Genomic DNA, 26,230 nt, shown 5'->3' with positions numbered 1-26,230 from the left:
TTCCCCCACATTTGATAAAGTCAGTGCCATCCAGCTCCAACAGACCCTTCACTGGCCAAGGCCGAGTCCATCAGTGATGGTGGTAGTGTCTCTGGGATAACAGAGATGGGAAAAAAAATTTGGTTTGCAACAGCAACTGCCACCTGAGCATGGGGTGAGAATATGTGAGAAAATGAAGTCTGCAGACACCAAGGTCAGTGCAGAAGGAGGAGGAGGAGGAGGTGCTCCAGGCACCGGAGCAGAGATTCCCCTGCAGCCCGTGGTGTAGCCCATGGTGAGGCAGCTGTGCCCTGCACCCATGGAGGTTTATGGTGGAGCAGATGCCCACCTGCAGAACATGGGGGACCCCACAACAGAGCAGGGGGATCCCCAAATGAGGCTGTGACCCTGTGGCAGACCCACGCTGGGACAGTCTGTTTCTGAAGGGCTGCACCCCGTGGGAGGGACCCACGCTGGAGCAGTTCATGAAGAGCTGCAGCCTGTGGGAAGGACTCACAGAAAACTTCAAGGAGAACTGTCTCCTCCTGTGGGAGGGACCCCACATTGGAGCAGTGGAAGTGTGTGAGGAGTCCTCCCCCTGAGAGGGAAGGAGCAGCACAGAGAGTGTATGATGAACTGACCACAACCTCCATCCCCTGCCCCACTGTGATGCTGAGAGGGAGGAGATGGAGCAATTAGGAGTGAAGTTGAGCACAGGAAGAAAGGAGGGGTAGGGGTAAGGTGTTTTTAAGATTTTAATTTTTTTTCTCATTATCCTACTATGATTTGATTGGTAATAAATTAAATTGATTTCCTCAGTTTAAGTCTGTTTTTCCCATGACAGTAATCGGTGAGTGATCCCTCCCTGTCCTTTTCTCAACCCACAAGCCTTTCACTATTCTTTTTTTCGTCTCCCCTGTCCAGCTGAAGAGAGTGAGGGAGTGATAGAGCAGCTTGGCAGGCACCTGGTGTCCAGCCAGCATCAACCCACCACACCACAGCCCCAGAACTCTCTCCTGGCCCCAGAACTGCAAATATTTTGTCATTTTGCTGCTCTGAAAACAATCCCATTCATTTCAGTTGACAGTTCTTGCAAGGATCATGCCTTCATCGGGTAGTTAAATTCTTCATTAATGCACTCAACTTTATTTTTTTAATCCAGGATGTACAGGTGGACAGGGTTTTGTCTGGGACATCCCTGTACTCAAGCTTTGAATACCTGTCTCTGGCTGTCCCCAGGCTCTGTATGGAAGACCTGGTACTGACCTGAACCTTTAATTATGTCATTCATCCAGTGATACTTCTTTTCCAGATCACTGGTCATTGCTCCATTTCTACCTCTACCGATACCATGCAATCACTTCATCCTCTGACTTTTCCCAGTTACAGACTACCAAACCTTCTCTCCAAGATCCTTGTCCTAGTTTTCTGAAAATGAAATTGCTTACCTTTCTGCGATCTAGGCAGAGGCTCTCTGTGAATCTGTCTGGGAGCTCAGCATATATCACACATCATTTACACTTGGGATCCAGGTAAGGAAGAAAACTTGGTAAACTGTCCCTCCTGCAGCTCACCTGCATTTGTTGCCATGATGCACACGCAAAGATCTCCACCTATGAGCACCTCCAAAACCTCTCAGATGCACCTACTGGCTGCCTGTTTGTGTACTTGCTGTTCAACCCTACCTCTTGGTAAAAGAAAACATTCACGCTCAGGTTTCACCTAGATTTGACAGATGCCATAGTGTTGCTACAAGAATTAAAGATTCTTCCGCTCAAAAGCACACAGTACGCTTGCTTGTACGTACAAAATTTGCAGATGGATGAACATACATGCAACAGTTGCTCTATATCAATTTGCACCACCTAGAGAAACTGTTTATGGATATTTAAAAAGACAGAATACAGAAGGTAAGTATAAGCTCTTAATCACCATTAAATGAACTTGTTTAAATTTAAATAAACAAAGCCATTTCCTTACCATTGGCAGCCTGGATTGAAGCATCTGGAGATCATCATAACCATAAATCTGCTTAAAGACAGATCAAAATACAACACCATTATAACACTATTCTCTGACATGGACCACTTTTGAGCTTTAAACAGTTTGACCTAGGCCCAATCTATTTTAAAGGTGTACTGGCACACTGTAGCATTTTAAGGGTAGCAGGGCTAAGCTTAAAATGATGTGTGACTCTGATGTTGCTTCTTGGTGACAGCAGTCCTCTGAGAAGAGTTTGACTGTCCCATCTTCAATATTGTTTTCACAGACAGATCATTCATTAACTTGTGAAAAATCTACAGGGCATTCAGATTTGGGAGTAAGAGCAACAGCCTTCTTTATTGCAATCATTACTTCTGAGAATGGCAGGATTTGAGATCTGCTGACTAGACCACAAAGCAACCTGTGCTATCTCCTTGCATTCAGTGTGATACAGAAAGATGATTAAAGTTTCTCATTTGAAAAGCAGATAACCAAAAATATGTTGATCCTGATCAGACATCAAAAAGCTATGTACAATTTTCCAAGAATGGCAGACAGGACACATGCCACATTTCAACCATTACTATAATAAATCTATTCCAATAATACAAACCTGAATGAGGCTAGTTTTACTCAAAGGGCCTAAAATATGATACTACTGAAAACCATAAAAACACACATGCTTAGCTTCAACAGCAGCCTGTACCAACAGTACTGCAGTTTACTATCAACGGTAAACCCCCACTGAAGGTATTTCACATATTCTTCACCATTTGGAAGAAGAATTCCAGGTGCAACATGTACCAACAGAAATGCCTTGGCATAGACAGCAGCAGGTCTGGAGGGCCCACTTGCACCAAGGGTTAAGCAATCAAGGTCAGGAACAATTAAACTGCTTACTGGGTAGGCAGGCAGAAGTCCTCCAGGTCCCACAATATACTGGTTATGCAACAAGGGTGGTACACCTTGGGGCAGGTTTGGGGGAGCTTTGCCTGTAAAATCAAAATACAGACATTTTAACAAGCCTTTAGGAAAGAAAGGGCTTCAGCATTGAGACAAGATAGCTCACAAGCCCTGGCAGCAGCACTGTCATAGCTTGTAAAGAGCAGAACTACACAGAAGAATTTTGTGCTGGTTGATCAAAGTGCTCAAAATAGCCTGAATAGTTTAACCATGCGTCAAGGAAGGGAAAGCACAGACTATTTAAGACTGAGAACAGTCCCATCAGACAAGAGTCTGATTTTGTCATTTACTTTGTTCAAGAGGTTACAGAAACTTCTCCTTTCCTCAGTCCTCTCCTGAAGGCAAAATTCAGGCATTGCTCTCAATCTTAAGAGAGAAAATTCTCTCCTTTCATTTTCTGCTCTGTCAACACATTCCCCATTATCACCAGCAATAGACTGGAAAGCACTAAATGCTGCCAGCCTACTTTTTGTGGGTGACTTATTGCAGCTGATAATAGCAAAGAGAAGATTAAAACAGTTTCAGTTGCCTCCATGAAGCAGTGACAGGAAGCAGAAGAGTAAAAAAAAAAAATGCACTTTGGCCATTCATTTACAAGGTATGGGAATGATAAATAAGAAATCCTTCTGTAAGTGTTTGATCTTAATATTTAAATCATTCACTACCGTCCATAAGATTTCCTTTTAGAATTTCATGTTGATTAGAGAAGCAAGAGAGAATTTAGCATTGCTTCCAATTTAGTGCAAGAAGCCTCCCCACCTTATCTCTCTGGGGACCCATTTTCTGAAGTGCTATTTGCTGTGGAATGACCCAGACATCACACACTTTTTTACTTTCTGTAGATGTGGCAGTAGGGATGTGGCATATGATAATGAGGACACTGCAGTATATTTTGATACTGTCAAATGAATTCAAGTCACAGAGAATGAAATTAAAGCTAATATGAGCCAAGAGCTGATCACAACCTGGAATACAAACTGGGCAAACCTCCTAGCCCAAAACTTCCAAGTCAGAACTGCTCTAGTGTCTTATTTATAAAGCTCTTTGAGAATGGAATGTGCTATATAAATGCCACATAACACCCTAACAAATATTTCAAATATACAGACCCAGGCAACTTTATTTTATAAGACAGCAAATAAAGCCTGCTGAAAATGCTAGTCAAGAGTGTGGATTTCTTAGCGTAGTTATGGCTGGTGAGATGCTCAACTGACAGCCTTCCTGACTGAAGTCCTCTGTCTATCCACATGATCTGTTAATATTGCGAACCTGAAGACACTAAGGGAGCTGCCCGTGTGGTAGCAGCTGGTATAGACACACTGGTAACGCTCAGGCCAAGGCTGTTTGTAGTGTTCATACTGCTTGCCATGCTGACAACTGAAGAGGTGGTGCTAGTGGCTGAGGTTGAAGCAGTTGAAAAGGTTGTTGAGGGCTGGAGCGAAGTTGTGTTCTCAACACTAGTGTGCTAGAAAGGAGACAAAAAGAATGAGCATCACAGAGCAAATAAAACACAGTGGGAGATGCTGGGGGAAAAAAATTAATCAAAAAAACCCCAACAATCTTTTAAGTAACAGCAGCACATGCAAAAGATTCGCATTATCTATACACCAAGCAAGCAACTAAATTGCATGGTTGTGATTTTTAAGTATGTAAAGAAAATCACATGAGAGTTAAATTCAAACAGCTATATCATCACAAAATTACACAACAGTAACTCAAATGTCACTCCATTGCATTGTTTCTTGCCCCTTGCTTGTATACTCCTTTAAGCTAGTACTTGTTATGTTAAATAAACTCCTACATTCTTCCAAAAGACAGTATTTGTTTTTGAAATACAGGACACTGCTACGGTGATTTCCTCAATGCACTGATGGAATTTAGAAAATCAAAGCTGTAGTGCCCCCCAACAGAGTCAATGTGGTCAACTCAAACACAGGCCAGATCTGTTACAGGACCACATGAGGATAAAGCAGTTCCTGGTTTGAATCCAGAGGAATACAATGCCTTTAGGTGCAAGGTGATCACACTTTCAAAACAGTGTCATCAACACACAGAAGCCAAAACAACTCTGACAACAGAAAGGAAGGAATTTGAATAAGTGTGAATTTTAAAGGTACATAATCAGTAGGGATGGAGCATTACAAACCAAAACACAGGCAGAAAGAAGAGCAGTAACCTATCTGCACATCCCAACTGGGATTGTACAGAAGTACCCCATCACAGAACAAGGCAGTGTCTCTCTGATTTTCATTTGTGCAACCTCATCTAAAGCACCATGTTCACCACCATTTGCCTTGTTATCTCAAATGCATTAAATACACAGATGATAACAATGCCACATGGTAAACTCTAAAATCATCTGTCATGAGGCATTTGTCATGACACCTATCATTCCATCACTTGCATTTTGCCAGCTAACCTCTCCAGTGGAGACTGCTAACAGTGCAGTGCTAGCAGTGCAGTTGGAGCAGTTTCAGACAGTCACTTCTTGAGATTTTTTTATTATTTTTGATATATTCGTTACAAGAAATTCTTTCTTTACTCAATCCCCCCTTGCTGGCATGAAAATTTTGTCTGCAGTTGTGTGACTGCCAAGTCTCTGTAATAGCTATTCCTGATCTAGTACAAATCCCAAGTGGTAAAGACTTTTTTTTTACCACTAGAGGGCTGGCAGTCCTTCTTTCCTGAAATTAGGCTCCTGTTTCAGTTCTCAGTGTACTGGAACACAATGAACTTTAAGAGTCTTAATCATCAGATAAACTCACTGCATGTCAATCATCTGTTGAAATGCAAACAGAACTTACTGCATGTGATGTGCTTGAAGACAACACTGAGGCAGGGGAAAGGCCGCTCTGATGATTGGAAAGGGAGCTAGAAACAAATTGCGAAGAATAAAATTAATTTTTCCTAGAACCATTTTTAATATATATATGTATGTATATATACACCTATATATACACAAACACAGAGTGTATAGTAAGTTATTAAAGAATAAAAATTGTAGGTGTCTGTATATACATAGATACACACAGTAGGATATTAAATAAAAAATTGTCTGTAGGGGTGTGTGTATACATACACATACACACACACACATATATATACACACCTATAGCGTTTTTTCCTTTAACTAATATCCTGATAACTTTTAATGAAAAAAATTGAAGCATAGAGACAACTATTACTAACAAAAACCACCATTATTTGTATTTATAAATTTACTATATTTTTAGAAAAACAATAGTTGCTTCAGGAATTACATAGCAATAACTCCAAGACACAAAGTCCAAAACCAGAAGAAGATTCACAAAACACATGGCTTGTTTCTTATTCTTGCCCTTAGCAACTGCTGCTGGCTGCCATGGGGCACGGGTATTAATTAGGTGAGGCAGTGCTTTGGTTTGACTCACTATGGTATTTCTCACATTTTCATCTGCGTAACATTAGTTCAACCAATCAGAGATGCAGGATATCTGCCCCATAACTCTGCCAAAAGTTCCAACACACTCTCAAAAGACAGGGCTCAAAAAAAACAGCAAACGAAGAGCATCTGTGAAAGCCTCAAAATTAGCCATACTACTACAGAATCTGGCACTTTAATCAAGCATGGTTCACACCATTACAACCCACCAAAAGCCATTTCCTCTTCGAAAAGATGAATCAGAACTATCAGTTCAGTTTTATACATACACTGTAAAATACAAAATTAAGAGTCCCCTGCTCTGCAGGTAACTTCGTTTCAGGAAGCAACTCCGCTAGCATCACCTTTTTTCCCTAGCTGACCATGGCTTTGAGCTTTTGGCAGTAACAGTAGCACAGACATTTATCTGTAATCTGAAGACCTTTAAATGTCTCCCTGAAAAGTGACTGAAACCGGTTCTTAAAACATTTACACTGACAAAAGTTATACTTTACATTTGAGGTCAAAAACATAACTTACAGTACAGAATAAACAGAATGAACACTGAACAAAGGCAAACAAAACAAAGCCCTAGAAAGTATGTGTCGTTTGGTATTCAAAAAAAGCCCCTTCTCGTGTGAAATCAGAACCAAGACAGATCCTAACCATAACAAATATTTCAGTGTTCTCTATGGAAATAGGCACAAGAAAATACAGCAGTTTTCATAACAAAGCTGCAGGCTAAATTATATGCCCTAATTTAAGGGCAAACAATTCTGGCAACCCTTTGAGGTGTAGGACCAGAATAAGTCTTGGCAGTTTCATAGATTATTTCTACTTCAACTCTTTAAAACTGTTCCCCATCTACAGGAATTACAATGACACCACTTCAGGCAGCAAGGATAGAAAAAGTTCAGTCCAACATACAGTTTTAAACCACTCCCTTGCCCACTCTCCCCAAATCTTCTAATAAGCATTAATTCACCATCTGACCTATGGCAGAGACAGAGACACAGACACGGCACAACCAAGGCAGACATGCTGGGAATTCAGGAATCATCTTTTCGTGGCACTTGGTATCTGCCCAACAGCATCAAACCTCCAGTTAAAATTTCCACCAATGGAAATTTCAACAGCTTTTCAACAAACGAATGTGGGGAGATGATGTTTCTAATGTGAAAGGAATAATTCATGTTATTTGACATATTTACCATTTTATTCAATAGAAAACACTAGTATATTAAAAGAGAATCAACCATGTCCTAGCTGTGAAACAGGAAAAAAAATGGTATTCCATCAAATTAGTTTCTTACATTAACAAAGACAGTACAAAGGTATTAAAAATATAACTCAACCAGTGTCGCCTCAGGATGTTACCTGCCTAAGGATAAAGCTCAAGTTAACAGGCACTGAGAAAGTCAGACAGAGAGTGCAAATGAGCTAAGCTGTGCTAAATACACTTCCAGGAACACCAATCTGATATTTCGAAGTGTCTTACGGAAATGTCTTAGAAAAAGAAAAAAAACTTTCCCTGCAGAATTATTTCTGGTTTTTAATTTTAAGCAATACAAATATAAATGAAACTACAATATTTCAAAATTAGCCAGGAATTGTTAAGGAATGATTTAAAACATACGGCACTAAACAATCAGCAGGCACCGTGGACAAAATGGGAAAAACAAACTGGGGAAATTAATTTAGCTGGCATGACTGAAGCAAGAGCCCCTTGAAACACGAGCTTGTTTATATACCATGAAAAGTTGAGGGCAGCAGCTGCTCTATCATTTAGAGGCAGCCCAGAGCTTATACTTTGCAACCAGAAACATCTTGGTCTCTTCTGAATCTCTTTCGTAATTTAATTTATGTCAGAAAAGGGGACCCCAGTATCTGACAGACCCATATGCAATCACCCTCCTGTTTGCTCCTTCCTCAAAATTGAACCCCTTTCAGTTTATCACAACTCCTACTGTACCTGCTTAACTGGGAAAGTGAGCTGCTGGCCAAATCACTGGACTGAGGCAAGCTGGGCAACGTTGCTGCGTGTTGCGATGCTGAAGGGAGAAGTGAAGCAGTGGTGGACACCACGCTAGGCAGAGAACCAGCAGAAGGTAGTGAGGGAGAAGGCTCTGTCTTAGGCGCTGGAACTGATGAAGTAGCTGTAACAAGTTAAAAAGAGGCATTCAAAGGCGAATTCCAGCATACCTAACATCCCAGCCTGGATTCCGGAACACAGTAATGTTCTCCCCTTGGTTTATAAAAACCTGGCCATTAAGAACCAGTAACAGTATCGAACAATCTGGTTACTAAGGAAAATTCAAACAGCAACAGAACTATCTATTTTTACCTTTAAACGCTCAATCTACAATAGCCTTATAATTTTCACTGCTACACATGTAGTGAACTACAGTCTTCTGCACTTCACCTCTCACTCTCTGGATTACTAACTTTTGCTCACAAGTCAATCCTCGTTTTAAAATTCTTTGCATTTGGTTCTGCAAACAAAAGTCATTTGCGCTTTTCAAGGCACTGTACAAATCCACTCTACCTACAGCTCCTTCACCTACACAGCACCTTTGACGATGGAGGCTGAAATCACTGAAGTACAAGGGCACATACAACTTAGCAGTTTGAAGTACTCAGTCAAATGTGTAATGCAGTACAATAAAAGAAGCTACAATAGAAGGGCACAATTGAGCATAGCATTAAGCAGTTTTAATGGCTAAAGAGTTCTCAAATATTGACTTACTTTATTTGAACTAGATAACAAAAAGTGTTTAGCTTTAATATTACTTTTTAGGCTACACAGAGTAAAACTTGTTTATCACAGATGTGCCTTTCCAAAAGATCATTTTAAGACACTAAACAACTCTACTGCCCAACATAATTCCCAGCTGTTTCTACACTCACCTCTTGTCCTGCAAAGATAATATAAAGAATTAGAGCACTCACCCACCAACAAAACTCAGAAAGAGAGTTGAGCCCTCCCTTCTGCAGGGCCATGCTTCCATACCAGACCAGAGACCACTACCCAGGGGATCATCACTAACTTGTGCAATGCATGTGAAGACAGTTTTAGACTGGTGACCAAACAAAAGTCAGATAAGTGCTTGGAAGTTATGCATCACAGTTTGTTCACGTAATTGGTTTGGTTTCCTCACTAATAACTCAAGTTCAGTTGTGGATTGGGTGTTATGCAACCAAAAATCAAGAGGTCTTGGCCTTGGCAGTAAGTATGAGGGTAACTGACAACAGACAAGGAAATTCAAGTGACAAACAGAAACAGAGTTATGAAGGTGGCAACTGTATCACTTGATACCTCCTGCCAAGATTCATATAAGTAAATAACTTTTACAACTCTAAATAAATTTAGAGCAAAGTTCCCTTCTTGAAGTAAAAGTACATGTCCTCAAGACAAGGGACAGAATCACTGTCTTCATTAAGACCCGTTACAAGACGCCTGAACACAATGTGCAAGACAAAGAAAACCAGGAGACAAGTAGGATGGTCAGAATCATAACGTATCAGCCATGCTTTGAACTAAGGGTTTAGGAGCATGAGGTCTTATTAAAGGACAACAACAGCAAAGATGAGAGACGAACAACTAAGAATATTATCAGCACATACAGAAGGGAAAAGGTCAGCACTTTCAAAAGTTGAGAGAATTTCAAAATCGTTTGGATGCATGAAACAGATACCTGGAAGAAGACTGATTCCAGTGTATGTGCTTGATACAGAAAAAAAAAGTGTTTTCAAAGAGAACTGGCATAGAAAAGGGGACCAATAAAGCTGTTACACATTAATTAGAAAAATACTAGGAATTCTCAGATGTTTGTTTTCCATAGCAAAAAGACAAGTCCTGTAGTGAATTTCACAAATTGTTTATTAATTCCGTACATGACAGTAAGAAAGTTTTCCACTTGAAAAGTTGTTTTCATACATAACAATCTTTTCAGTGGTAACTCTTTGGGCATATACACTCCTCCTGCTCCTTTAAATTGAACTTGGCACTAACAAAACACTGTTTACAGGTCTGAATACTCAAATTCTTTCTACTCAGAAGTATATAAAAAAAATAAAAGGCTGCCCCACTAATAACCTACCTGAGGCAGCAAGCTACTCGGCAGAGGGAGCATGTTAGTCACCCTTATTCCTCATGGGCTTCTAACAGGGCATAAGTAGCACTATACCCAGTGAGAAGTGCATTCACAGAATCTGACTTTGTTTTATTACAGGTAAATGCTACTCGCAGCTTCCCAACTGAGAACTGATAGAATTGCTAATAAATTTTATATTAACTTTTAATTTTGTATTTTATTTTAATTTTATATTAAATAATTTTTGCCCAGTAAATTCAAAAAAAAAAGCAGCAAAGTAGCTTCTATAATTCTAAGACTGTTAGGTTTGTAGATTTAGTAGAGCTGCTTTCATACTTCAGTTTTAGTTAAGAATCAAGCAGTATATCCTATGCAAGTACAAAATAAACACATCAGGGAGAACAATACAAAATCTTAAACCACATGTCACTGCTATGGTTGTGCACACAGCAGTTAGTAAGAAAAGATCACAAAGTCCTGTGCACAACCAAGCTTTGCAAACTTACTGTCAAGAGTTGCCTGTGTTCTAACACCGCTGTGCCCGTTCTGTAAATAAAGGAGAAATGAATGAATAAATCATTTTAGAGGTATGTTAAATTTTCTGACTGAATCACACATCGAACATGCTTCATGCAAAATTCTATATTCATTCTAAATTGAAAGACAAAAAAGGCAGAAAATTAACTTCTTACTGCCTTTAATAAAACCACATAATAGTTGTCTCAAGTGCAAGGTGTCCTGAACATACAGAATCCCATACACTGCCCATACTACACCCATCAGCCGGAGACCTTCCCATGTACTCTATATAACATAAACTTCAGGTTCACACCAATATGAAAGAAAGAATTGCATTAACATATAGGAAACGGTTGTGCTTTTGATCTAATGCAACTCACAATTTTAACTATCCAAGTTACACAGAGACGCCAATTTTTTTCCATTGAAAGATAAGACTTGAGAAGCACCAGTTGTTTTTTGGATAACGCTGGAGTACAGAAGTGGATAGTCTATGCTTGATCCTCACCAGTACATACGAGCTAGTGCAGAAGACAAGTGTGACTGAGCCATTACATAACAAAGGCCAGAAGTAAATAAACTTATAAACTCTCACAAGTTCCTAAAACATTTAATAAATTCTCTTAAAACAAACCTACATTCCATATACAAAGAGTAGGTGCTTTTGAATCTCCCAGGAGAGACCCTCTCTGTCCTACATTAGACCTCTCCCTATGCTTTTTAAAATAAAACTTGAAACTAATTCCCACTGGTGTTTAAATCCAACATGAAAGTAATGCTGGAGAGGCCACAAACAGTTTGGGAACCATTTGTTATAAATTTAATAAATAATATACCTTTGGATAAAATCTGTCAAGTTATGGCAAAATACCATGACTAACATTTACATACAGAGATAGTTTCTTTTTTAAAAACTAAGCTTCAGGGAAAGAAACTCAATTAGAAAGTTTAGTGTAACTAAGAGAAAACCTCAAACAGCAATTTAAGATGTCAAAACCCATAAAATCAGAGCTTCTTTAGCCCAAATACAGTACAACCAAAAATGGCTACACAATAGGAAAAGCAAAAACAAATAACAGGGTGGGCTTGGGAATCAGAAAAAAACACTGAGCTTAGTTAAAAGTATTAACACAGCAGGGTAATACAAGTCTAACATGAATAAGAGTATTTCACCTTTCCAAGGTCTTATTTCTGAAATTCACTCACCGTAACTGCAACAGGGGTTGATTCAGACGGAACCATGGAGCTTTGGTACGCTATCCTGCTATGCACAGAAGCCTGGTCATAGGAGGAAGTTGTTACTGGGCTAGTGCTCTGGGACGAGCAGGTCAGACTGGAAGAGGTGATGGCAGAGGTTGTGTAGGTGGACTCCTGTATTGTATTGGATATTGGCAAAGAGGTATTCAAAGGATCACTGGAAAAAGTAAAAATTATTTATCATCTTGGTAAACATCATCTCAAACACCTTCATAAAAATACCTGCTCCTATACAGTTATCTAGAACTACCTTAAACATGCAGTCAAATCTACATTTTTTTATACTAGAAAATCTATTAAATCTAATTAAATCTAACTGCTTTGGTCCCCAGTAATCACTGTTCCAAAACCATCAGCTGCACTAAGCACCATTCACATTCCTCCTGCCAGCCCAACCAAAACTAGAGTTTACACACAAGCACTTTTCAGTCATGTTATTTTCACCTTCTCAAAGGATAAATTAATGATCATAAACTCTCTTCTTTAAACAACTAGATCCATAAAGTCTGGTATATGAAGAGAAACACCCAGTCTCTTTTTACACTTGAATTCTAATGTTACAGTATCAGTTGAACAGAATGAACCATGCAAAGAGGAAAAAATACTTCAAAGAATGCAGTAGCGTTTTACTTTCTAAACAGCTTAAATCATTCCTAGAACTAGAAATGAATGCAAAATTTAATTTTTACTAGTGTTTCTGAATTATATTCAGGAAGCTTTTTACTGAAGCCAAATTTTGAATGAGTAAAGAAGAAAAAAATAGGTTAGTGGTAGGGTAGCATTTATCATTGGATATTTTAGTATTTCAGTAAGAGCTTCTGCATACTAAAAGCCTGTCTTCTTTTCTCATCCCATAGGAGCATAAGGTCTGTCATCTGGTGCAAATCTACTAACACACATATATGGTACAAGGGTCATCTCTCCTGGATCAAGAGCAGAAAAACTTGGGTTGTGAGGAACAAATCCTCAAACAAATTTTGAAAATCAGGACAATTAAACATGAGAAAGCAATTCTACAAAGAGTAGCTTATTATAAGGTTATTTACATTCATGTCATCTCCACCTTCACATTGATCCTTCCAGTGAGATTTTGATTGTCATTAGAAAAGAAATTTCTCATTTAAGATGCCATTCATAGAAAACAGCCTTACAAGTCATCATATTTCCTCCTATCATTATATGGTAATGGTGCCTTGGTGTTTTTGGCACAAACTTGATCCCCTAAAGAAGACACGTAAGAATGCAGAAGGGGAACTCAGACATACTTTACAGATTTTGAGTACAAGCTGTTGTTGGTTGCCTGGCTGGTATTCTCACTGCTTGAAGTTGATCCAAACTCTGGGATTGCAGGGTCTGATCCAAACTCCAGAGCTCCAAACTGAACATTTAACCCTGTCACATCTGCTGACCCAGGCATCTCTACTGCAGAGGCAGGTATCTTAAAGGAGGGAAAAAAAGTCATAATTCCTTTGCATGTACTATCTGTATTAAAGATACTAGTAACTGACACTCTCTCCTCCCTTAACTGAAGGCTTCTTCAGTTACTGCCTCAGCCTTTGCTACTAACTAGATCAGCAACAATGCCCCAGTTAATAACACATAAATTAATTACGTTCTTGTAACCTGAAATGAAATCATTCTGTGTCCTGATCTGGAGTTGAAAGAGTAAGCCATAGTATTCTACAATATCAAAGTGCCATCCACATCCATCCTCCTTCAGCCAACACTTCTCTTGAGGCTACTAAGTCAATCCAAAATCACTCAGCAACAGTCATCTTCCACACAGAGCAATCAGGTATGTTCTTGGAAAAGACATCATCACTGTATTTTGGACTTAAAACTATCCAGCTTAGAACTCTCTGCTTTATAAACAAGAAATATACCATAGCCTTTGCTCTCCTTCTCCCTAGCAACTTATATATAGAATAGAATCATAGAATCATTTAGGTTGGAAAAGACCATTAAGGTCATAAGAGTTCAACCATAAACTTAACACTGTCAAGTCCACCACTAAACCATGTCCCTAAGCGCCGCATCTACATGTCTTTTAAATACCTCCAGAGATGGTGACTCCACCACTTCCCTGGGCAGCCTGTTCCAATGCTTGACAACCCTTTCAGTCAAGGAATTTTTTCTAATATTCAATCTAAACCTTCCCTGGCGCAACTTGAGGCCATTTACTCTTGTCCTATTGCTTCTCACCTGGGAGAAGAGACCAACACCCACCTTGCTACAACCTCCTCTCAGCCTCCTTTTCACCAGGCTAAACAACCATAGAACTTGCTCACCAAACCCTTCACCAGCTTCGTTGCTCTTTAGACACATTCCAACACCTCAATGTCTGTCTTGTAGTGAGGGGCGCAAAACTGAACACAGTATTTGAGGTGTGGCCTCACCACTGCCGAGTACAGAGGGGCGATCATTTCCCTGATCCTGCTGGCCACATCACTCCTGACACAACTTTCTGTATGTTTTTACATTTACTAAGGACAAGCCAAACATGCAATTACCCACCTTGGATGCTGGAGCTATCCTCCGTTTTGGTGGTTTTATCTGTTTCTGCTGGGTTTGATGGGCAGTCACTGCCTGGTTATCCATAGATATAGTGGGGAGCTGTAACATTTTGCTCACAGCTGTAGAGGTGTCTATTGGTGACGGCTCGCGGAGTTTTACCTGGGAGGAGAAGGACTCCAGCCCAGGAGGAGGAACAGGGATTGCCTGCGTTTGTTGTTGCTGTCGCTGGGCCAGCTGGCTCAGTACTGGGGATGGTTCAGGCTGGGATTTAAAGTCTGGTCAGCATTGGGGAAAAGAAATAGCAAAATTAAAGCATTAGACTCTGCTATTCATGCTTCTACTCTTTATGAAAGAATCTGGGTGACCTGACATACTCAACAGCTATGATTTTATAGCGTGTGCAAGTCTCTTTCAGATATCATATGAGTTTCACTTTGAACATTACCACTGGAATAATAAGGCCAACATTTCATATCCTCTACTTCAAATGAACAGCTGTGGGCAAGTGTTATGTAGCTTTCTACCTATCTATACAGTCACATAATACTGTCACACATTAGTTCTCAAAAACTGTTATGGATTATTTTAGTTTGTCTTGGTTTCAGCTGGGATAGAGTTAATTTTCTTCCTAGGAGCTGGTACAGTGCTGTGTTTTGGATTTAGTGTGAGAATAATGTTGGTAACACACTGACAGTTTAGTTGTTGCTAAGTAGCACTTATCCTAAGTCAACAATTTTTCAGTTTCCCATGCTTTGCCAGTGAGCAGGTGCACAAGAAGGTGGGAGGGAGCATGGCCAGGACAGCTGACCCCAACTAGCCAAAGGGATATTGCATCCCACAGAACATCATGCCCAGTATAGAAACTGGGGGGAGCTGGCAGAAGGTGGATCACTGCTCAGGTGTCAGTCAGTGGGTGGTAAGCAACTGCATTGTGCATCACTTGTCTTTTCTTGGTTTTTTTCTTCTCTTTTTAAAAATTTTATTCCTTTTCATTACTATTATTATTATGTTTTGGTTTTTAAATTTTATTTTAGTTACTGAACTGTTCTTATATCCTCATGAGTTTTACTTTTTTTTCGATTCTCCTCCTCATCCCACTGAGAGGGGGAGGAGTGAGCAAGTGGCTGTGTGGTGCTTAATTGCTGGTTGGAGTTAAACCATGACATAATCAAACAGTGCATGTTTCACTGTAATTAACTGTGCTGATAAAATGTGATTATTTCCAAGGGGTCTGAAGTTGCAGTTTAGAGGTATTATGAGCTAAGATTTCCCACCCCTATAAAGGAGATTTTCAACACAAATAGGAAGTCATCTACCATCTCAATCTGGCTGAAAGTCAAGAGACACTGGACACTGACAGTTTTTTTTCCCCACGTCCTCCTCTTTCATATTTTTCAGATGCTGAAGGGCAGGCAGTGGCTCAGAGCACTGGTCAACAACCGTAAGAGATCGACAGTATTTGCAGTGTGAAGGTTTTATTATTCAGTTGGTAAAGTGCATTAGAAAGCAACTTAAAAAGTATGCAAAAATTTTTTCAGAATTCTGTGTGTAAAAGATTATAACTGCTACCAAATTAGCTGCTTATCTATCTGGAAACATATACACATAAACATGAGATAGATACAAGAGCTATCACTCTTCACAGTGAGAAGACTGCTAGGAACTACACTGCAAAAACCATGTTTGTGTCCTTCTCACCATTTCCACTAATTTTACTCAATTAAATGAAAAAACCACACAATTATGAATAGACAAAATGGGTAACCTGCATCATTCTCAGTACACTAGGGAAACAACACTGAGATGTGATGCACATTATGAAGAAATGATGTAGTACTTAATTCAAAACTCAGGTAATGGTAAGATGAGAAAAATTTGGGGAAAAAAGACAAAATATGATACAACATTATACTCAGCTACAAGCAGCATAGGCATAATGTAAATAAGTATTTTCCAGCATTTGTTGACAAAGTAACATCAAACTTTCACCTAAATATTCAAACACATTAAATCAAAGATTTCATTACAAGAAAGTTCAACAACTTCTAAAGATGCAGTGACATTTATGGATAGTCAAAACTTAGTTTGTGATATACTCGTAATGTCTATTACCAGTAAGTGAGTGTAACCTTTACAATGTTGTAACCAACTGTATTAGTAGGATTACATATTTTAGACAGTCTTTCATTACGGCCATTCTAAATGGTCATTGGCAATAAGAAATCTTAAGGCTAATAGAGAGAGAAAGCTACATCAAAGCACTTACCAAACTGACTAAGAACTGAGGACTGAGTAATGGGTGGTTTTAGATCCCAGGATGATGTGGTAGTTGTGGTAGTGGTGGTAGAGCTACTATTGTTTTGTTGAGAGGTAAATTGACCCAATCCTGGAGATTTCAACTGGTCCAAGATTTGGGATCCTGTAGAGTTTGCCAATTTAGAGGATCCGAGTTCTCCAAATCCAGAACAAAGAACTGCAGACTACCAAAAGACAATAAAGAAGAGGGGAGGGAGTGGAGTTAAGCATTTAATAAACAATTTCAACATAGCCATAGGGTCAATGCCTACAGCTGCTATCTGGCAGCAACTAAAAACTCTTCAGCCCTAGATTACTAACAAATGACCAATAAAAAATTCAGCAGATGTAGCATATGGCCAGATCCTCTCTGATTATAACTGATACAACTTCCACCACTGTGGTGACAACAATACTGATTTACTTGACTCCATGCATCTCAAGATAGCATATATTTACTAATAGTTGAATTGATTTGCAGAGAACAAATATAAGCGTTCAATTTCAAGCCCTCACAACTGACTCAGAAATAGGCAGGTTTTCAGAAAAATCAGTCAAGATAACTGCTTGGAAACTGCACATCATAGTTTCCTGGCATAGAACTCCTCAATATAAACAAATTATTTCATCTTAAATCAGCATGCAGTAAACTCATTTGCTCTCTCTCAAAAATTAATACAAGTACTTCATGTAAACCAAGAAACAACTATTTACCAAAACCAGAAAAAACAGTTATTTTTTTTTGTGTGTGAATGGAATTAAGAATTCCATCCCTTCAACATCTGCAACCTGAATTTTACAAATACTGAAGCATCTCATGAAATGACCAGTACTGGCAAAGTTGTTTAACCTGAAGTATTTACTCATGAACATTTAGAAAGCGTAAAATAATTTTACCAGACTTTGAGGAGAATAAGAGTTTACAGCACTGGAGCTGCCAGTTCCTGATGCCATCTGGGTGCTGTGCTGAGAATTTGTGAAGACTAGGGCTTGGCCAAAGGTCTGCTGCTGGGGACCCTCAAATGAGTTGCCTTCTGTCTCTGGGGTAGAAGTCACAGGCTTTTGAAGCAGCGTTACCAAATCGATGCTGTAAGAAAAAGCAAAGTTTGGCTGGAATAAACATGATGATTAGGCTGTGATGAAACCGAAGAAAGCACTAACAATACTAAAGCTGCCACACCGGCAACAGAATTATTACTCATTAACAGTCTTTTCAAATATGACTTGTCTGCCATACAGAAAGAGGTTTTTGCCAGAAAGTAATATTCCACTAGCTGAAACCTTCCACTACAGTTCGAATATAAACTATTTTTGCACTTTTCAAACTTTATCAAATTTATAACATCATGTATCCCATAAATTATCTATATGATTAATATAGCCAAGTAACCAGAGACAAGTCATAAAAGATACATTATGTTTAAGTGAATACTGCCTGCAAACCTATTACATATACAGAGAATGTGAGTTATCAATATATCGCAGTATCCCTTTAAAAAGAGCAAAGGATCGAAGTCCTACCTCCGTATAGGGTGGGTACAAGGACAGTAAAGAATAAAGCCACACATGCAATAACTGAGTGAATATGTGATGACATGAAAGTCACAAGAGCAGCAAAAACAAAAGCTAACTTTCTCAGATAGTAGGCACATACCCAAAACTACTCTATCACACATACCTGAGCAGAATGAGAAACATGAATTTTCTTTTGTTTAACATGGCTTACTAACCCCTACCACATATTTAGCACAGCTTTATCCAAGGAAAAGCAAAGCATTAAGACAATAAAAGAAATCTACTCCAAAAGTTCTGACTTAAGTTTATCCTAAATGGTTGGCTGAAGAGCTGCTTCCACCACTTTCATTAGCATAGATTTTGTAATGCCCAAACCTTTCTTATGGCAAGTGGAGTGGGGAAAAAAAAAAAGCGCCCACAAACAAAAAAAAACTCCAGCAAAACAAAACCCAAAAAACCAAAACACCAGAATTTGAGTTGATGGACTAAAATACTTAACATAATTTGAAGGACATCCATTGGAAGAATATTTGCATTAGAACAATGATCATGTGAGCATATCACCTTTAAGAAGGAAAGGAACATAAACTGTAGACCAACTGACAGCATGCCTCCTCCAGATCACATCCATGTTATAAGGAAAAATTTTGCTGCAGACTGGAGTACCGCCACACAGCTGCATCAGGATGTTTGGGACCATTAGGCCATCTAGTTTTCAGGTCTCAGGCTACTCAACTACTGAAGTCTTCATCACACAAGTTTAACCTGCTCTCCTAGGATCTGAGGCTAATGCAGGCAACTGATTCCATCCAAGATCATTGGCCAGACATTTGTTGGAGACAAAGGCAAGTAAAGGAAGGCAGCAACTGCCATATTTTTGGTTCTCTATCTGAATTCCATATCACCAGTTAAGGCAAGTAATTGTGATGCTTACTAGGAAATTCACCTTCTTGCCAATACAAGCTTTTCTGTTAACGTGTCTGTCAAAGCACTATGTTCTGCACCCTTTCCGCATCTACAGAGGCAGGCTTTCCATTTTCTGGACAGCAAAGCCAGAGCTGACTTTTCAACAGCAGAAAACTTTACTTCCAAGCTCATTTTGTTCCTGCCTGTAAGCAATCTTTGTGCAAAAGACAGTCTTCCCAGTATTACACTTGTGGATTTGGTAAGTTTGGGTCCACTTCCATAGAGAATAATAGGTTACAGAGGACCCACAAAACCAACGACTGGCAAGCAAGGACTTTGCAAATTTGAAATTAGCTTGACCAATCTCTGACCAGGGCTGCCCTCTGTTTTTTTTTCAACATTTTATATGTGCAAGCTAACATTGTTTCACCAAGCAGGAGGTTTTTAAGGTATAGGGAGAACGTGGAAGAAGAGCTTACCTTTGCCCAGGAGTCACATGATTCTCAGCTGGAACAGAGGAAGCAGTGAAGACTTTTGTTTCAGAAAGCTGAAAAAGAGGGGAGGGGGTGGAAGGTATTTTAATCATACACATGCTTACACTTCACTGCTGAGACACCTGCAGAAATTCCATCTTGGTCATGGACTTTTAAGGTAAAAGTAAAGACAAACTACCATTTCAACCAGTTATACTGGGGGACAGGGAGGCAATTCAAGACAGCCAGCATGGCTTCACCAAGGGCAAGTCCTGCCTGACCAAAATAGTAGCCTTCTATGATGGGGTGACTACACCAGTGGACAAGGGAAGAGCTACTGATGTTGTCTGTCTAGACTTCTGTAAGGTCTTTGACACAGTCCCCCACAACTTTTCTCTTTAAATTGAAGAGACAGGGATTTGATGGATGGACTGTTTGATGGATGAGGAATTGGTTGGATGGTCACATCCAGCAAGTAGTGGTTAATGTCTCAATGTCCAGAGGGGGATCAGTGATGAGCGGTGCCCCTCAGGGGTCTGTATTGGGACCAGTACTGTTTAGCATCTTCATCAGTGACATAGATGGTGGGATTAAGTGCACCTTCAACAAATCTGCAGATGACACCAAGCTGAGTGGTGCTGTTGACACGCCTGAGGGACAGGATGCCATTCAGAGAGGCCTGGATAAACTCGAGAAGTGGGCGCATGTGAACGTCATGAGGTTCACCAGGGCCAAGTGCAAGGTCCTGCACCTGGGTTTGGGCAAGCCCCGATACCAATACAGGCTGGGGGATGAAGGGATTGAGAGCAGCCCTGCCAAGAAGGACTTGGGGGTACTGGTGGATGAAAAGCTGGACATGAGCCAGCAATGCGCACTCACAGCCCAGAAAGCCAACCGCATCCTGGGCTGCATCAAGAAAAGTGTGGCCAGCAGGTCAAGGGAGGGGATTCTGCCCCTCGACTCTGCTCTCATAAGACCCCACCTGGACTCCTGTGTCCAACTCTGGGGTCCCCAGCATAAGAAAGACATGGATCTGCTCTAGTGGGTCTAGAGGAGACCATGAAGATGCTCGGGGGGCTGGAGCACCTCCCCTGTGAGGACAGGCTGAGAGAGTTGGGGTTGTCCAGCCTGGAGAAGAGAAGGCTCCGGGGAGACCTTCTAGCAGCCTTCCAATGCTCAAAGGGGGCTTATAGAAGAAAGACGGACACAGACTTTGCCACAGGGCCTGTGCCCACAGGACCAGGGCTGATGCTTTGCAACTCACAGAGCCCAGATTCAGACCAGACACAAGCAAGACGTCTTCTACCACCAAGCCTGCTCCTCAAATGCTGCAACAGGCTGCCCCGAGAGCTGGGAGCTGCCCCATCCCGGCAAACGGTCACCGTCACCTTGGACGGGGCTCCCAGACACCGGATCTACTCCAACATGGCCCTGCTCGTAGCGGCGGCGCTTGGACCGCAAGACCTTTCACCGTCCCTCCCAACCCAAACTACTCTATGAATCTGTGATTTTATGCTGCAGCTCTGCTTAAAAGGACAGAAACACACAGTCAAACTTCAGCAAAGTCTTCTCCACAGAATCAAATACCATTTTAATTAAAGTGTTAGGAAATCTGATCTGCTGAACACACACAATGGTATACCAATGTAACTACATGAGTTTGAGCAGTAGTTCACCTGAAAAATACACCAGTAGAAAGTAATTAACATGACAGCTGGTGTACCAGCAGTGTACAGATACCTAATGCAGACATAACCTAGGACTCCATAGAGCAGCTCTGATATATCTTGTTGCAAAAGCCTAACACATTGCACTGTTCCCACTCATTTCATGTATCCCTCTGTTTTACATTTCAGCTCACATCACCAGTGGAGGCAGGTTTGCACTCAGGTATGTACAGTGAACTAGAATTCATGGTTCCTTCTTGGCATTTCTGCTAGTGGTGGCAGTACCATCTTAAACCGACTGCTCTGCAAGAATGAGTTCAAAAACAATAATAAAGGGAGAACCATGTAATTGCTTATATACTAGTATAACCAGTCAGAGCATCCACAGCAGAAAACTACTGCTTTCACCATGCTGTTACAGTAAAGATAGACACTCACACAGGTAGCCGGGAGCGGGGGGAGCTGCTTGGTTGGGGTTTTGAGGGAAAAGGGGGTGATTTTGGTTTTTAAGGGGCTTGTTTGCCTTTTTTAATAGCTTTTCTTTTTTTAGAAATAGTTAAACAGTTACAATATCCCAGGGCTAATTCATTTCTATCGACAGAAATAATTGCAAACCAGAATACATCTTAAGACAGTACAGGTTACGTTTAACAAGATAAAGATAGGCACGTATAATGGTTATATTTTAAATTAAATTTGCACAAAATCACCCTTAACTAATTTGGTGTAGCTTTGTATTTAGACTAAAGAATAACTGACCTATTCAAACACTCACAAAGAATCCCTTTAGAATGTGAAATTTGAATACAGTTCTTCCAGGATATTATGTATTTTTAATTGCATACACTGCTAGCAGCCCAGTTTAAAGGACATCACGGACATGAGCCAATATCATCTGCCACCCCACATGCAGCTCTGCTGAAAGCACATATATTCCTGAACACGGTCATCTGACTGGAATTTTCCTATGAAACACTGTTGATTTAAGTAGGACACAGAAGGGCTGACTAGGAGCAATCACTTATCACTGAGGCAAAGTTCAAATGTTTCATGTGTTCTCCTAGCACCCACTTACATACAACACACTGTGTCATGAAAAAATTAACACCACCACAGTTCCTCCCTCCATTTCCTTCCCTTCCCTTGCTACCAATACAACATACTTTAAGCCCATCTTTCTGGAACACAACTCTGTCCTGTGCATTATGCTGTCATCCTGCAACTCCAGGTACTGACCAAAATGAAGAAATAAGATTCAGGTCAAGAACACTTCCAGTTAAAAAGGCTGTTTATTGTTCAACCCTTTCCCCACTGTATGTGTTATTTTAGAACAACATGTACTGTACTTTTTGTAGTGTTACAAGACTCCTGCATTAGACAGCACAAGGAGGTCAGCTAATGGCATAAGCAGCAGCCCACGGTCTGCGATCCCTTTGTTAAATATTAAATTCTTTGTAATGTCAACAGTTTCCTAGGCTCACATAACCCAGGACAAGACTAACTGTGGCCAGCACACTGATGAATCCAGAAAACTAAGCAGATCAAGGAGCCTAAGGATGTTTGTGACAACGCAAAAGCATGCTTGATGTATGAGAGAGGAAATGTCCTCTTCAACTGAACCAGCATGCAAAACACAAGTCCCCAGCTACCAGCTCAGCTACACTGAAGTTTACACGACACCCTGTGGCAAACTCACTGTCACAAGCTCCAATTAAGCACCTAATTCAGAAGTCTGCTGGGATTACAGCATTTGTCACACACATACTTCGTGCAGCAGCAGCTGAAAAGTTTTATCACACAGAAGTATTTAGTATTTCTTAGAAGTAGTATTATCAGCTCCTAACAAAGTTATTTACGCTCACCATACACTACATCTTTCACTGAGGCTCTGGCATTTTCCCAGAACTGAATGAACAGTCGTGAACCATTTGCAATCATCAGCCTCACAAGGATATTTCCTCCACCTGCAGTGAAATGCCTGTGCTTTTCAGCTCCTGTTCCTATGATGAAAATCATTCTCCAATCACCAAACAAAACAATATATTTAACAACTAGCTAACAGCTCCTATGGCCAGTTGATAGGTGAGGAGAACAGGAAAATACACTCCAGCATCCTCGTAAAAATTCAGCATCAACAAATCAGAAGTAACAAAACCTTATCACTGTTTTGATATGATGTACTGAAGTTAAAGAAAATAAAACAAGTTCTCATAGTGCTTCATGGTAAAGGAAACACTCCCACTAAAATACACTTCCTTTTTTTTTTTAAAGTGTTGCTGTTGTTTCAAGTAAAAACTAAGACTACCAAGATTGTACAGAAAATGTTTGCCTTCATCCGCTTTCCAGCAATTTGTATGTATTCTATTTCTCCCCTTCTGATAGGTTCTGTTGTTAAACTTGATTTTCTTTAGCCAGGAGAATATGATCACAATTTTAACAGGAAAAGCCATAGCCATCTACGGTACATCAACATCTGTCTGGTTCATCATTGTCCATGTCGTGAACACCCCTTTAACAAAACACAACCTCCTATTTTCACTGCATCTAGTTTCCACTTTATTTAAGAGCCTCCTGACAATGTATTATACTTGCTCAATATTCACTACTAAATACCTGACAGGACTATTAGATCACAAAAATCTAATCCTTCTCAGGACAAACAACATTAAATTTCACTCACCTGCTCGTAACTTGTATCTGACTAGAGAACACCACATTTAAAGAAAAATATTCTTCAGAAAAACACCTGGTTGTTATCTGCAGACAGCAAATACATCAGCTTCCTCGGCTGTTTTAATTATTAGTCATGCTGCTAGAATTGTTTATTATATATTTCAATGTGCAGCTCCATTTTCCAGCAATAGGTCCATATTATGCCTTTGTCTTATAGACTAAAACCACAGCCAACTATATGCTAATAAAGTAACGTTTTCAGATTCAGTAACTAAAAATCTCACTCTCAAGTACCTCTTCTATCAGTAAATAATGTTCAGCTATGTACCACAATTTTTTCTTCATAAAAGCAACAAACAGTTGGATGCAGTACTTCAGAATCAAGTTCAGAAGAGTCCACATACATAAATACAAATCAAGAATGATTAAGAGACACGGAAGAGTGCCTACAGGCAAAATGACTACAATAGGGTTTTTTTGTCACAGCATCAGTCCTTTCGGAGATCACACTGAGCTGTTCTTTTTTCATCATCAATCATACAATCCTGAAAATTTTTCAGTTGCTGCTTTCCAGAGAATAGCCCCTTGTTCTGGAGGTGTGCCTTTATTCCTATAAAACAAATGGGCACTTGGCTATATTAAAGCATTTTTCATTTGAACTGCTTAACTCTAGCAGAGGTCCAGATTTCACTGTGTAACTGGCTTATTGGAATGGCAATTAAAAGTAGTTTTTGGATTTCCCACATGAAGACACTAGATGGCATCTGGCCTAGCACTGGATTCCTTTACAGTCCTCCTAGAAATGCCCACATTCAATAAGGGTCCTCCTGCAAAAGATTTATTTGCCAAAATTTGCAAGGCAGATTTTAATCCACTTAATGTGTTTTGTGATAGCATGTAACTGTTTTTAGAACAAAAGACGTAGATCAAATCTCTTACAAGGACATACTCTGTCTTCACAGTTACCTTGTAATTTACTTAAAGACCAAGATCAGGTTTATTTGAAGCGGAGCTATTTTCCATAAAACTACACTGAATAGCAACTGTAATCTTACGCTTCTATTTTTTTCCTTTTTCCTTTATTTTCCTCCCAGGCATGTTTTGGGCTAATGTGTCTGCAGCTTGCCATTTCATTCACTTTCTGAACATCACCACATGAACAACTTTCTCCTAGGTTACAGGGATTTTTCCAGGACTCTAAAATTAATAAAAATTATCAACAGGCTAGAGATTTCATCTGCTGCTCTTTCAAGATTCATGTGCAAATTACTCAGGTTTAATAATTAATTAAAAACTCTATCCCTAGTCAGCACTGCTCAAGCCCCCTCACAGGCTACAACTGCTGTGTTGTACCAGCATCAAGGTACCAACAGGGGCAAGAAACAAGGCCAGGTTTTTTCAGTATCCTTACCCCTTAGTCTACCTCTAGCATACACTGCAAAAATAGAGGGCAGGTTTAAAAAAGATGTCAGCTTTTGATGGCAGTCACTGATGCAGGAAAACTAGGAATTTTAGAGTTACTTTTCATTTTCTCTAAAGACACAGCCTTCTCATTAGGTAAGGACAGAGTCTTCATATCTGTTATATGAAACATTCACACATTTCTAGGGATAACACTGAGATGCCACCCTACAGGAGGAGGCAAAAGGGATGACTTGCAAGGCAATCTCTTACTCTCCTGAAAATAAACTTGAAATAATGAATATTCCTATAAAAGATTAAAAACTTCTTAAAAGTTAAGTTCTCCTTTCCCTATTTCTTCCTACCTTGTTTTCTGAACTGCTTAAGCTTTAATGCCATAACTGAAAACTTAAGATCACAAAAGCAATTTTCATACGTTACAACAAATGCCAAATATTTTGCAGACATGAAGACATCTCTTGCCTGATAAAGACCAAGAACCAAAACTGTTGTAGTACTTTAGACAACACATCATGATGAAACAACAGGAATGAAGCAATTAAGTGCTAACTTCAGTATACTACTAGCTCC

The 26,230-nt window shown here is 39.9% G+C and overlaps 1 protein-coding gene and 1 non-coding gene across 15 annotated transcripts in view; both read right to left on the bottom strand.

Moving 5' to 3' along the window:
* The window catches only part of UBAP2 (ubiquitin associated protein 2), a 139,625-nt gene that overhangs the window by 61,078 nt on the left and 52,317 nt on the right, over positions 1–26,230 (bottom strand). For 12 of the 14 annotated variants that reach the window (XR_012621515.1, XM_074811612.1, XM_074811620.1 and 9 more), the window contains 12 exons: positions 19,905–19,972; positions 17,902–18,091; positions 16,976–17,189; positions 14,710–14,984; positions 13,461–13,633; positions 12,145–12,352; positions 10,926–10,965; positions 8,298–8,481; positions 5,730–5,796; positions 4,195–4,390; positions 2,863–2,954; positions 1,960–2,010 (listed from right to left, as the gene is read on the bottom strand). Coding sequence is in view for 13 of the 14 variants with exons in the window: in XM_074811612.1 (XP_074667713.1) it covers positions 1,960–2,010; positions 2,863–2,954; positions 4,195–4,390; positions 5,730–5,796; positions 8,298–8,481; positions 10,926–10,965; positions 12,145–12,352; positions 13,461–13,633; positions 14,710–14,984; positions 16,976–17,189; positions 17,902–18,091; positions 19,905–19,972 (1,758 nt within the window). In the remaining variant the exon portion in view is untranslated. The remainder of the gene's footprint in view (positions 1–1,959; positions 2,011–2,862; positions 2,955–4,194; positions 4,391–5,729; positions 5,797–8,297; positions 8,482–10,925; positions 10,966–12,144; positions 12,353–13,460; positions 13,634–14,709; positions 14,985–16,975; positions 17,190–17,901; positions 18,092–19,904; positions 19,973–26,230) is intronic. The other 2 variants (XM_074811619.1, XM_074811621.1) reach the window with 1 other exon arrangement.
* Positions 13,945–14,029, bottom strand: LOC141918919 (small nucleolar RNA SNORD121A). Its single transcript, XR_012621836.1, has one exon. It is a non-coding gene; the product is annotated as a small nucleolar RNA SNORD121A (small nucleolar RNA).

The sequence above is a fragment of the Strix aluco genome, chromosome Z (assembly GCF_031877795.1).
Source record: "Strix aluco isolate bStrAlu1 chromosome Z, bStrAlu1.hap1, whole genome shotgun sequence".
Taxonomy (NCBI): domain Eukaryota; kingdom Metazoa; phylum Chordata; class Aves; order Strigiformes; family Strigidae; genus Strix; species Strix aluco.
This window is presented reverse-complemented; position numbering and strand designations above follow the sequence as displayed.